Genomic DNA, 14063 nt, shown 5'->3' with positions numbered 1-14063 from the left:
ATGTAAGTAGAATGTTTAATGTTATTTAAAAAATACATTTTCATTTGTTGGAAGAGGGCAATGACTAGTTGTGAACCCTAAACATAGAATATTGGACCAGCATGAAATATGTGAAAATAAATTAAGTAGGTTAAATTATTAAGTGGGTTAAATTATTAAGTGGGTTTTATAAGTTTTCATGTTTTTTAATGACTACAATTTTAAAAATTTAATTGTTGAATTTATTAATATAATTGTATTTGTTATACATGTAAAATTTTAATTAGTTTGGTATTTCTACCGTGTTGATTTAAAATATTAATATTTTTATCAATATATATTTAATGATGCTTTATATATATTTATAATATTATTAAATGTTTGATTGAGTTAGTATCACGAGTCAACTAAACATCAATTCAACTATAAAATATTAAATTACTCTATTTAAAAGTATAATAAATGAAACCTATCAAATGACTTCATTGATAAAAGAGAAAATTGTTCTCCCTAAAAGTATTGAGTTCGAGTAAATGCATCTCAATAAATTAAGAAAGTTATTAATAATCACTATCTTATAATAACATCTTCCATCTAAGAAAAATTATAATAAATATTAATGTAATAGTGTTTTTGTCTTTTTATACTTTTAAATAATATTTAGATAAAACAACTAAAAATCAATACTTAAATATTGAATACATGATCCATAAGTTTCAAATATAAATTTTTTAACACTCCATCTATAATCATTTATGAAATATATATTTTACGTGAATTATTTTTTATCTTTAAAATATATTTAAAAAAGGTTAATATATATTTTAGTACAAGAAATTGACATTAAGGAGCAATTTGATTTTGAGTTTTTCGGTTGTTCAATTAGTTACCTGAGCTTGACTTTATGACTCAATTTGGTAAATAAATGTTGATCCAATTAGGTATATGAACATGATTTATCGGTTCAAATCGATATGTGGACTTGTTTTCTTGGGTTAGTTTGGTACGTAAATTTGACTTATTTGTTTAATTGAAAATCCGAATTTTAAAAAAAAAGTTAGATATCTAATTTAAGTCAAGAAGTAGAATACGAATACCTACTAAAAGGAAATATATGGATTAGAGATATTAAAGGAAAGAAAAGGGAAATTAAGATTTATTTATGGACTTCTTTTTATATCAATTGCATTTGTGAAATTTAAGAGAAAGAATGATTGAATGTTAGCGTAGGGACCAATTTTACCAATTTTTTATATCATTTGCTTTTGTGAAATTTAAGAGAAAGAATGATTGAATGTTAGCGTAGGGACCAATTTTACCATTAAGCATTTTTATTTACTGATAAAGCCCATTATTTATTTACCATTATCTTTAGTGATAGCAAACGGGCGGGTCAAATACGGATACCCCCTCCCCATTCCATACTCACCTAATATTTTTCAATCTACTACCCGCCCACCATCCATAATAGGTACAAATTTTCAAATCCACACTCGCCCACGCGGGTACATTTTCAAATACATCCCCACACACACTACCCACTAGTGACGTACCCGTCTAGATCCGCCTGAAAGCAAACTTAAGTTATATATAAACAAAAAACATAAAAAAACATGTCCATTAAGAAACATAATAAAATAATCCAAGAATTATTTGAGTTAAGTGTTAATATAGATATTAAAGTACATAAAACACCATAATAAAATACATAATTAAAGTTTAGAAACATAAATGACAAACAAATAATGTTTTTGTTCTTTGGTACAATATTCTAAAATTTCAGACAATACTTGTGACATCTGATACTCGAGTATTACAATCATTATTCTCTATTTCCTCCAATTGAGAGCGCTCCAATTTAAATTCACTACTGCCTACATATATAATAGAAAGTGGGCAGGCGGGCGAGCGGTTATTTAGCTAGGTAAGTGGATGCGGGCGGGTAATGTCTCAAATCCATTACCCGCCCACTACCCGCTAAAATTATATCCATCCCGCCCTAATTAAAACGAATACGATACGAAATCCACGAAACTGTACCCGTTTACCATCTCTAATTATCTTCATCGTCACCTCAATTTTCATCATTGGAAAATAATTAAAAAAAGAAAAGAAAATTCTGGCAAACCCGAGAGACCAGCTATTCCGAGACTCTGGTCATAAGCCAAAAGAAACAAATACTGCTTCGCTTCTCTATTCGGTTGCTTCTCTACAATTCGCCATTTTCCTTCTCACACAACCACCAAAACTCCAAACAAACCTTAACCATCAAGGAAATTTAAAAAGAAAATTCAAAGAAATAAAAAACTGTCTACGGTATCTGATTCTTCACTAAAACCAAGACAAATCACTGAAAACCTAATTTCGTTACTGTTTATTCTGTGCTTACATATTCACCTTTGATTCCTCTGTTTTTTTTTGGATTGTTGATCCGTTTTTGTGGAGATGGCGGAACTAGATAATTGTTGCTCGACGCAATTGATCGATGGAGATGGAGAGTTTAATGTGGTTGGACTCGATAACTTCATGCGGACTACTAATTTCTCAAACTGTGGTCTCTCTTATGCCGTCGTCGCCATCATGGGCCCTCAGAGTAGCGGTGCGTTGCTTTCTTATCCGTTTCCAGTTTCGCTTTCTTGTTCTGTCCCTTTTGGCTCCTGCATGTCTAATTTTAGCTCGTTGAAGTTTCGAGGACAAGTTTATTGTTGAAATTGTAATATTTTTTTTTCAATACTTACTTTTAGTTCAATTGTGTCCAATTCGAAGATCGAGTTCTATAATGGATTACTTCTGTTAATGCTAAAATGGAACTGAATATCCAGTGAAGTTGATTGATTGTTTTTCGTTGAATTCGGATTTTGTGCGTAACTTTCTCTGGAAGTGAACCCGTGCATTCAAAATTCATTTTTCTCAAAATATCTAATGTAAACACTGAACCTGCCAGTGAAATTAGCAGATTTTGGAAGAGAATTTACATCCTATTTTCTAAAAATAAAAATTTAGTTTTTTTCTGAAGGTTAATGATTGTACGCTAATACAGTGATTACCATTTATCTTACTATTGTAATATATATACTTATACATTACTGTTAAGATTCTTTAGTGTTCGCTTTGAGGCTAGTTCATTGATAAACCGTTAGGTTGATCCCAACTGTTGTAATATTTTCTGAGGCAATCTGATGGTTTGTAGGGTTGCCAGCGTGTGTGTTTAGCTTTTACAATAAATTGCTTACAATGATGTTTGCCTTGTCGACTAAAAGGTTTTGTATTCTGTTCATAGGGAAGAGCACCCTGTTAAATCATCTTTTCCACACAAATTTCAGGGAGATGGATGCATATAGGGGAAGGTTAGTTGCATTTCTCAAATTACTGTCTAATATTTTCTGTTAGATTTTATTTTCTCTATCACGTGATAGATCTCTAAACTGATCCAATTTCATTGCAGGAGTCAAACCACCAAGGGTATTTGGATTGCACATTGCGTTGGAATAGAGCCTTTCACCATTGCCATGGATTTGGAAGGTACTGATGGAAGAGAAAGAGGCGAGGTAACTAGCCTTTTAAAGGAAATACTTTTGACCGTCGAAGATAATAGTAATTGCATTGAGAGTCAGTATATAAGTTGATTCATTTGGAGAGGAAGGGCTTTTATTCAGTGAGAGTTCTATTCAAATCAAATTGGAGTGAAATACCAAAATGTCCACAGAATTTGTTTTATTTTGGCAAGATATGGTCATATAAACACTTACCGGCTTGGGGAATTAACTGGATGTATATCTCACATCCAATTTACCGAGCTTCCCTGTGGTCTTCAAAACTACCAACAGACACAAATAAATACCAGCATGGAAGATATAAGAGTTGAATTGGGAAGGGCACCTCAAAGTATATATTACTAAATATAAAATGTGTATTAATTAATTATTCCAGTCATTTTTATTTTTGTTTGGATAGTCATATTTCTTTGCCACTATCTTCACATTGGATTTTTGTTGTTGTGATTTTTCCTTTTTTTCAGGATGACACTACATTTGAGAAACAAAGTGCCCTTTTTGCTTTGGCAATTGCCGATGTTGTGCTAATTAACATGTGAGTGTATAAATATATGCTCTTGATGTGTCATATATTTGATGATCAATGCATTAAGGTTTTCTTGTCTTAAAAGAAAAATTATGAGCAGTACTGCTAAGATCCTCTTAAATCACTATAAATCTTACCGGTACAGCCTTTGTATTTAAATTTGAATATGTGGGCATTTTAATAGTCTGAACTGGATGAACAACTCAATCACAATTATAGAACTTTCAACCAAGAGTGTGCAAACCTTTAAAATTCTAGGTATCTCACATGTATTCAAACATCAATTGATTGATTTCACCGGGGTTTCCATAGGCTAGCTTTGGAATTAAGGCCTGCCTATATAGCATCTCCATTGCTCACCCATGGCTCTTGTGCTGTAGTTCCTTTTCCTTTTCTTGTTTTGTTTGCAAAAAATCCTGAATTAGAATGAGTAATATTATAATATGTTATTAAGCTTTTGGACAATCTTGAATATAGCTCCAATTCTTAAATGTGATCCATTCAAGTAGTTCATCGTGTCTTTTATCATCATTGTTTTTTTTAATCTTTTATCTATTTCTTGTTTATATAGTCGTGGTGCTAATGGTAATGCATGGTTTGGTTTAATGGAATCTGACTTTGTCTCTATATTTCAGCCTATTTTTTTAAAATAGGATGCTAGAAATAAATTTAGATGTTAATTAGATATCGGATATTGATGTAGGTGGTGTCATGATATTGGTCGGGAGCAGGCTGCCAACAAACCGCTACTAAAAACAGTTTTTCAGGTACTCCGTGTTCACGTAATCTTTTTCGCCCCTGTTTATCTGCTCGTTAATTGTGTTTAAGAGTTTTGTTTACAATTTTAATCAAGGTAATGATGCGATTATTCAGCCCCCGGAAAACAACACTGCTATTTGTTATACGTGATAAAACAAAGGTCTGGATTAATGTTTTCCATTTTCTTCTAAACTAAACTCATCATCTGGCTTTGTACTGAAACATTTAAGGTATTCATTTTCCCCTTCTTTTTTTTGTGACTGTTTTTGTAGACCCCCCTTGAATATTTGGAGCCTATATTAAGGGAAGATATTCAAAAGGTAACATCGTGTATTATGTATTTCCACTTCCCCTTTCCCTCATTTTTTCCTAGCAATTTAATTGGTCAAATTTATTGCAGATATGGAATGTAGTTAGTAAACCTGCTGCCCATAAAGATACACCCCTCAGTGAATTCTTTAATGTAAGAATATATTGATACCCTTTTTACTACATGTTACTACATGACTATAAATATTTTTTCACCTTTCAACTTTGACATGAAGGTGGAGGTCACCGCTTTATCAAGCTATGAAGAAAAAGAGGAGCAATTCAAAGAACAGGTAGCCTCTCACTCTCTAGTTAATCAAGTTTCATCATACTTCAAATTTTTGCTCTAACTAACTTTTAGTGTCAACTTTTAAGTCTTGTCATGTTACCTTGTTTAACCAAATAATTGTGTTTTGGATCCCATGATCCCTTTTTTGTTGATACGTTAGAGAAGGCTTGAACTAGCAAGGAAAGTGGTTTTAGAGCCTTACTGCCTTGTCTGATATCATATGCAGGTTGCTGAATTAAGGCAGCGGTTTTTCAATTCTATTTCTCCGGGAGGACTAGCCGGTGATAGACAGGGTGTTGTCCCTGCCTCTGGATTCTCTTTCAGTGCACAACAGATATGGAAAGTTATAAAAGAGAACAAGGATCTGGATCTTCCTGCTCACAAGGTTTCTCCTTGCCCATATCTTCCTATCCAGATAGGATTTCCCGTTTAAGTAAATGTTTATTTCATCATGTTCATTAGGTAATGGTTGCCACTGTTCGTTGTGAAGAGATTGCCAATGAGAAGTTCTGTCGCTTATCCTCTGATGCGGTACTTTTACAGCTATCTTCCACTTAGATGTTGCTTGGCTGATTGAATACTTTTCAGTAATGGGATTATTATATTGTGTAGGATTGGTTAGCATTGGAAGAAGCTGTTCAATCTGGGTCAGTATCTGGTTTTGGGAGAAAGCTGAGTACTATCCTAGAAACCTACTTTTCAGAGTAAGTTTATCTCTACGGTCGGTATGTTCAATGACATAATTTCTGTTTGATGCACCTCTATTTCGATTTAAATTGTATGCAAAAGGATAGTTTTCCAATTTGGAAAAAAAGACCTACAGTAAAGGCTTTAATCTATGCATTATGATACCAGAATATGTAAGTTAGAAGGTTTCTTCACTCCTCAAACTTCAATGTAGTTCCTAGTTCTTTATTGTTTTTACTATTAGATAATTTTATGATTCATATTGGATATCTGTTGTTTTCCCTGCAAACTATAATCTTGCTTGTACACATCCATTTTTTTTGCCATAGATATGACTCAGAGGCAATCTACTTCGATGAGGGTGTAAGAAATGCAAAACGGAAACAACTGGAGTCAAAAGCTTTGGATGTAAGTTCCGTTTGCTTCTACCACTTTGATGCTTATTTTGTTTCAAAAACTTGATGGTTTGTATAGCTAACATTCAGGCTTTTAAATTTAAGTTCTAACATGTTGGTCACTTTCAACAATGACTTTTTTATTGTCTGCTTGAATTTATCTCCATGCATGCAACTGCAGGATTTTTTAATTCCTTTTGTCAGGAGTTTACAGTATTGTTTTGTTATGGGTGTTCTTTTAATGTCCATCTACTATAACCAGTGTTCTTTTGAATCATGATGGTCTGATTTTATCAATATCTATGATATTTTGTGGAGGTTGTTATATTTTAATATCTAGAAGGTATTCTGTTCTGACCCTCCTTGATTGTAAATTAGATAACCTGGTAACTAATCTGCTGATATATGCATTAATTGCTAAACGTGATATGTAATCTGCTTGAGTCCATGTGAGTGGATTTTCAATTTGTTGCCTCTTCATTATCTTTAGGATTGTTTACATGAATGTACGTGCTCACGGGCCTACAATGCTGGTATAATTTTGTAATGCTCTATTGTATGTGCCAGAATGAGTTAGCTTGTTGAAAATCTTGATATCACAAAAATCTTCCTCTTATTGAGGTACTCTCTTGAATTGACCAGCTTGTGCATCCTGCTTATCTCAAACTGCTAGGACATTTACGCTTCAAATCACTTGAAGGTTTTAAGTCTAGACTGGATCAAATGCTGAAGGAAGGAGAAGGATTTGCAGCTTCTGCTCATGCATGTACCAAGTCTTGTATGCTTGAGTTTGACCAAGGATGTGCAGGTAATGTACTAAACTCTTTTCATTTGTTTGTGCTTTAATGAACTATGCCAAGCAACCCTAAATTACCATAATAATATGATTTGAAAGTACTGAGTTAAGAATGTTCAACTTGTTTATCTTCTTTAATGGTCTATTTTTTTTATCTCTTACAGATGCTGCTATCAGACATACTAATTGGGATGCTTCTAGCGTTAGGGAAAAACTGCAACGAGATATTGATGCTCACATATCATCTGTTCTTAATGCAAAATTGTCTGAATTGGTTGCTAGATATGAGGTACTTTTATTTAGTAATTCAACCTTGTATGACTGTTCTATCTGTAGATTTTTTTAAAACTTTTCACTATTTTTTTTATCAATCAGCAAGGTTCTGACATATTAGTTTTACTCAGGAAAAACTTAGACAATCACTATCTGAGCCAGTGGAATCTCTACTTGATGCTGCTGAAAGAGACACCTGGGCTTCAATAAGAAAGCTTCTTACACGTCAGACTGAGAATGCTGTGTCAGAGTTTTCAACTGCCATTTCTAGTTTTGAGTTAGACCAACCTTCAATGGAGAGCATGCTGCAAGGTTTGAGGGATTATGCAAGAAATTTGGTTGTGAAGAAAGCAAAAGAACAAGCTGGAAAAGTTCTGATCCTAATGAAGGATAGGTAGGGAGTATCAGATTTCAAATTCTGTATTATTGCTGTTTGATTTTATTAATAGTCTGTTGTGTTTAATGCTTGATGTAATGTTTCAGGTTCTCAACTGTATTCAGTCATGACAGCGATTTAATGCCAAGAGTTTGGACTGGAAAAGAAGACATTAAGACAATTACTAAGGATGCTCGTAGTGCGGTGATTTTTTGGATTATTTCATTTATGGAACTGTAATATACATTAATTTCATGCTACAGCAATCTGAGAGGCTTTCAACTATTGTTCTGTTTGCAGTCTCTGAGGCTGTTAGCTGTTATGGCTGCCATCCGGTTGGAGGAGAAACTAGATAAAATCGAAAACATACTATTTTCTTCCCTAATGGAAGGAACAGAAACTTCTCCAGACCTTCTTGCCTCTAGCAAATGGGAGGAGGTAATGTGGGTTGGTTAGTTTTGTAATATAGTATGTATTTCATCAGACCAAACTTTCCTATTTAAAAGTCGAACATGTATTAGGTTCCTCCTGAAAATACCCTTATTACACCGGTGCAATGCAAGTCATTGTGGAGACAATTCAAAGCAGAGACAGAATATATAGTTACTCAAGCTATTTCAGCACAGGTATGTAATCTAATGCTCTTGATTGCTACTCTTGCTAGTTGTGGGAGATGACATATCAATGAGGAAATAGTTTAGGCTATCTTTCTAATGATTTTGTTTCTTATCTTAGGAGGCTTACAAGCGAAGTAACAACTGGTTGCCTCCCCCATGGGCAATTGCGGCAATGATTATCCTTGGATTTAACGAATTTATGCTTCTTATAAGGTAACTTCATCTAATCTAACGTGTATAGTGCAGTTATTCATTGCTTCTTTTTACTTGTTTTGTCCTCTGCAATGCTCTTTTAAAGGGGGTTAAACCCCTAGATTTTAACAAGAGTTGGGGCTGGAGCCACCCCATTCCTGGGAAGGCAGTCTTTGAACCTGCAGGTCAAAGCCCCAGGTTTAGCATGAATATTCATATAAATTCTGGTTCCTATCTCGGTTCATAATACTAGTATGGATCTTCCTTATTGTGCTCATAATATTTCTTTGCTGATGAAACAGGAATCCTCTCTATCTTATGTTTCTATTTGTTGCATATTTAATCTCAAAAGCCATGTGGGTAAAGATGGATGTCCCAGGGCAGTTTGAACATGGCACTGTGAGTATGAAAGAGAATGCACTCTATTTTTTCCAATTCTTGTAGTTGTGAGTTGTGACCAATGATTTACTGTTTCGGCATGCAAATGAAAGCATATACTCGTAGATGACGAAAACAAATTGGTGCTGAAACGTCTGTGGGTTTATTTATGTCCAATATTTATGTTTACTTTTGTTCTTTGGAATGTTACCAAGTTATTCAAGTTCTCTGTTCACCTTCTTTCCAGCTGGCTGGACTAATCTCTATTTCATCGAGGTTCCTTCCTACTGTGATGAATCTTCTAAAGCAACTCGCCGAAGAGGCTCAAGGCCATCAAACTCCCGAGCCCCCGAAGCAACAACCATTAGTAGCAATTCAAAGTTTCAGGAACCAAAGTCAGCCAAATCCAACAAGCTCAATTCCAGAGTCATCTGTTTCGTCCAACGTCTCAGTATCTGATAGTGGTCCTGAGTTCTCAAACCCTAACTTAAACGCAGAGAAGAAACACAAAAACTCCTGAAGCTGAGCTTTCTTGATAAAAGCCAGCTTTCCCGTGTAGAATGTATAACAAATAGGTCCAAATACTTCCGAATGAAAAATGGGAATATATTGAGAGGGAGGGAGGGTCTTACATACGTAGCAAAGGAACAAATAACGAAGGATAGGCTTACCAAAGTTGCCAAGGGTATCTGTTATTGTAGACAGTTCGAATAAATTTAAATAATGAAATCTTTTTTTTTTACTTGGCGACAGTTACGGATGTTTCTAGCCGAAATTTGTTATGCTGTGTGCTTTAGTTTACAACAAAGGTTTTTCCCTTGCGGGCATGCATATCAATTGAGTGGCTTGTGTTAACAGTGAGATACCAACTCTCTCAGGCTAGTGAATAAACGTAGCCATACTACACTTTTCTTTGCATTGATATCAGAGCTTCATGCCAATAGGAATTTCAACTTAGAACGTGCAATAAATGTGAGAACAAGGTTTTATGCTGCTGAGAAGAAAGGTAATTCTAACTCTTGGAAAAATCATGACAGCTTTTACATCTGTATCTGCTTGACCGATGAGCTTGATAATGTTACAAAAGTTTTCAAATGGATTGCATGAAATGCTGATCAATTAGTTCAGGCACTTGATTCACGACGCAGCATTAGACTTCATCTCTCGAGTCATGACCATCGCTTTTGACATAGTTTAGAGATGGTTAAATCTGCACCTCCAAATCCATCCATTATAGCATTGGCTGTAGGGAACTCTGCTCTGGATGTGTAACTACAAGAGAAATGAAGAATAATGAATTGCACCACTTGAAAAGAGGCGTGAATAGCATGAAAAAGTTTACAAGGTCCAGAAGAAAAGCCTTTACCTGCTCCGCAGCACAACACGGGGCATGCGTATCTGCTCAGCTGCAGCAAGTCCAGATTTGCTTCCTGCAATAAGGAAGCAAAAGTAGACAGGAACCTCGGCAATTGCTGCCCCTGCACGTAATGCTGCTACAGTCTTCTCCAAGCTGGATAGCGTTCACAGTATCAAATCAAAGTTGGTAAATGCTATACGGCCAAATGACCACTCAGCACATCACACATGAACATGTAGCAGCAGTCAATGCATTTCACATTTATATTTTGCCTAGATCAAAAAATCATTGAAATTTTAGTACACACACATATACGTATGTTTCCAGCAATCAACATTGACTAGAAATATTCTTGACAATTGCTAGAGATGTTTGGAAACGGTCGTGGTGCATGACTAGCCGTAACTTTAGAGTTGCCATTTCCCTTTTGCTTTGTCTGCCTCTGTTAAAAATGAAAATCTGAAGAACAAGAAGAGGAAAAATAGAGGTCAGACCTTTTAGATGATGTGGTATCAATGTTAACACTCACTCTCAGCAGGGATGCAACCTCCTCCGCAATTCTTTGTTTCTCAGACGAAGCTGGTCACGAAGCAAGAACAGAACCTCTTAATACCGACCGTTTTTTGGCAAACACAAGGCCGGGGAATATATACCTGCTCTTCTTGCTTCCTTCGCTAGTTGTTCATCCAAAGAAGCAGACACTCCTTTACTGAACACAAGTTGACCATAAAAGCTTTTCTCTACTTAGTCATTTCCAACAACTTTAATTTTCGAGAGTCGTTCATCACCAAGCTTTTCAACAATAAATCTGTTTTTGATTTGACAGAAAAGGGAAACATTAGCAAGCTTCAATGCAGTCAACGAAGCATCGTGAGCTCTAACAAATTGGTAAGTGTTCAAAGTTCAATACATTTCACTTAAGCAGTCATTATTTCCCAAGTTACTAGAAAAGGGATGTCTGAAAAGGACTACGTAGCATTAGATGAACTATCATGTGGCTTGTCATTTAATTTTTTCTTAGATTGCGCCGCCATGTAACGAACCAGAACATTCTTAACCGACAAAATATAGAAGGACAAGAGTTAGGCAAATTGGAACAGAACTACATCTCTTATATTCCTGAAATATACAGAGCATAGCATTGGTGATCACTAGAACATACCGAGCAATTTTATCCCCACTTTTACTGTAAGATGTTAAGATGATCACAGGTATTCCTTTGTTACATGCATCATCGATAAATCTTCATAAACACATCGGTAAAACCTGAATTGAAGGATTGGTCCTGAGGAGGAAAAGTAGGTTTCAGAAATGAACAAAACACAAAGAAAGGCAACTTACTCCTAGACTCTGGGTCGTAAAGGTAAACTTTTCAGCATGAGTTCCTCCAGTGCAGTTTTCTGCCAACAACAAGATAATCCATTGCTAAACATGTTATAAACTATAAGAACAAGCTAAACACTACGGCAAGCAAAATCCAACACAATTACAAGAAAGATTGTGTAGTAAAGGACGTAGTCAAGGCTGTAATAACAGGATAACAGCAGTGCTACATCCAGGGAAAGTTTATATCATTTCTTTATCAAGATCAACTCTATGATGTTTAGATTCTTCGCCGACACGTATCTAGACATGATACGGAGATAGGACTTCTAAGGATCCTCCACATACATGAAAAACCCTAGAAAAAATCGAACATAATTGTACTGGTTTCGTACTAGTACTGTACTCGTCATTTACAACTCAAAGTAGCAAAATTCAAGTTACCTTCTCGCGCAGTACACTTTTTACAAATGACTCCTCACTTGTAGGCAATGAAGTAGGCCAATCAATCTGCCAGATTACAACAGACTGTAAGCCACACAATTGATGTAATAACAATCAAACATACAATGCTAACCTCTACAGGAGATAAATGCTTTCAACCATACAAACGTACTCGATTAAAATACAGAACCTACATTTTTCCTTCATTACCAGCACCTCTCCTGGAAAGTAAACACAATGCATTTCAACAAGATTCATAGTTTCAATCATGAATTGAAAAAGGACAATTTTAGCTGAGATTTCACCTTACAAGATCCAAATAGACAGGTTCGGTCCAATTTGCACAGTCAAGGCCGAGCTTTTGAAACGCTGGTAAGTATTGGAACAATAAACAGTAAATTAAGTAAAAAAAACAACCCATTAGCGGATAATCATGAAGCTTAATCATTGAAGTATTAACTTTAGATCCTTTTTGCGCAATAGACGCATATGATCACTTCTTACGCCGCACCTAAATTTTAGGCTTGGTGATTACCCACACGATATGCGTCCATAAGTACCCTGAAATCATCATAAACAAAGAAAAAAAAAACAAATAAAAAAAGTATCAAACTAGAGAAAAGGGGAAATTCCAGAGCAGGAAATGTAACAAAATGAGTAGCATTACAAATAACTTACCCATCGACTTCGAGAAGAATAGCCAATTCCCGAGATGGGTTTTGGGTTTGGGGACTAAGGATGAGGTGAAAGCAGTAAAGCCATTGAATTGCGGGTTTTTCCCATGGTAGTTGAAGTTTCTGGGGAAAGTAGAGAAAAATGAAGCAAAAAGAGATTAGTTTTAGGAGGCAGACTGAGATTGCTGTTGATAGCTGGAGTTATGGTGTTTTTTTGAGAAGCCGAGTGTGTAGAGGGTTGAACAGGTTTCCTTGTCGGGAATTTTGCTAAAGACGGAGAGCTGGTGATTGGCAGCCAAAGAGTCCGTTTCTGGTTCACTGCTTTTTGGTCATGGTTTATAGATGTTCGGTTTCTCAAGGTAATTTACCATTACACCCTTGTTTTTCCTCTATTTCATTTCGGGTAAATATACATTTTGTAGTTGAGCATGGCTTGAGCATTTTGATATATATATATATATATATATATTCCTTTTATATTAATTATTTAAATATATTTTTAAGATTTAATTTGATATTTATTTATTTTATTTAATTAAGTATTTAATATGGTCTTTAGGTTCAGATTGTTACATGAATTTGATTTTATAATTTAATATGATCCAAATAAATAATTTACTTTTTAAGTATTAATTCAAAATAAAAAGGTAAAGTCTTGGTCTCAATTTGAATCAATAAATCAAGTCCAAGTAAGTGTGACAATGGAATGGGACGAGTCAAATTTTTATTGTGGCTAACTCGAAACGTAAAAGTTTTCATTCAATCTCAATCCAACCTAAATTTTAACATAAACATAATGTAAAATCCAAAAGTTTTAGTAAAAGTCCAACTCACCCTCCTACCTAAGTTCCAATAAGTTTTTTAAATTATATAAAAATAATTATAGAATAAAAACAATATTTTAATAAATATATGGATGCAAGATGGGATAAATTGATCTAAATTCAATCTTGATCCGACCATAAAGATGACAACATAATATTTATCCCGACCCTTGATTTAAGAAAACGGTCTCAATGAAATTGAAACTCACGAGGTCAAAAAGAATTATCATCCCTAAATTTAGGAACCAAACTGGACCAAATAAAAAATTATAGCACCTAATTGTATAACAAAGTAAGCTCAAGTACCAAAA

General features: G+C 34.7%; 1 protein-coding gene and 1 pseudogene across 2 annotated transcripts; one reads left to right on the top strand and one right to left on the bottom strand.

The window, feature by feature from the left end:
* The first annotated feature begins 2183 nt into the window (after positions 1-2183).
* On the top strand, positions 2184-9811 carry LOC120210321 (protein ROOT HAIR DEFECTIVE 3 homolog 2-like). Of its 2 annotated transcripts, none has more exons than XM_039209084.1 (22): positions 2184-2578; positions 3260-3326; positions 3425-3527; positions 3998-4068; positions 4763-4826; positions 4913-4978; positions 5091-5138; positions 5219-5281; positions 5364-5420; positions 5643-5801; positions 5879-5947; positions 6029-6120; positions 6433-6511; positions 7141-7306; positions 7459-7583; positions 7699-7961; positions 8051-8147; positions 8244-8381; positions 8465-8569; positions 8679-8773; positions 9055-9151; positions 9378-9811. In XM_039209084.1, the coding sequence occupies exons 1-22, from the start codon at positions 2425-2427 to the stop codon at positions 9648-9650; spliced, it is 2451 nt and encodes an 816-aa protein (XP_039065015.1). In that variant the 5' UTR covers positions 2184-2424; the 3' UTR covers positions 9651-9811. The 2 variants fall into 2 exon arrangements, with proteins under 2 accessions (XP_039065015.1, XP_039065016.1); XM_039209085.1 differs by lacking the exon at positions 2184-2578 and adding an exon at positions 2761-2855.
* Positions 9812-10103: 292 nt separating this feature from the next.
* LOC120210386 lies at positions 10104-13080 on the bottom strand (annotated as a pseudogene).
* Between the last annotated feature and the right edge of the window lie 983 nt (positions 13081-14063).

The sequence above is a fragment of the Hibiscus syriacus genome, unplaced genomic scaffold, assembly GCF_006381635.1.
Source record: "Hibiscus syriacus cultivar Baekdansim isolate YM2019G1 unplaced genomic scaffold, ASM638163v2 tig00109923_pilon, whole genome shotgun sequence".
In the NCBI taxonomy this organism is placed as follows: domain Eukaryota; kingdom Viridiplantae; phylum Streptophyta; class Magnoliopsida; order Malvales; family Malvaceae; genus Hibiscus; species Hibiscus syriacus.
This window is presented reverse-complemented; position numbering and strand designations above follow the sequence as displayed.

What these genes read in the sequence shown, in the direction of transcription:
- LOC120210321 (XM_039209084.1), top strand. Translation starts at nt 2,425, where the DNA reads ATGGCGGAACTAGATAATTGTTGCTCGACGCAATTGATCGATGGAGAT. An exon ending in GTTTGACCAAGGATGTGCAG is followed by an intron (nt 7,307 to 7,458) that starts GTAATGTACTAA and finishes TATCTCTTACAG; the next exon opens with ATGCTGCTATCAGACATACT. An exon ending in CTGATCCTAATGAAGGATAG is followed by an intron (nt 7,962 to 8,050) that starts GTAGGGAGTATC and finishes GTAATGTTTCAG; the next exon opens with GTTCTCAACTGTATTCAGTC.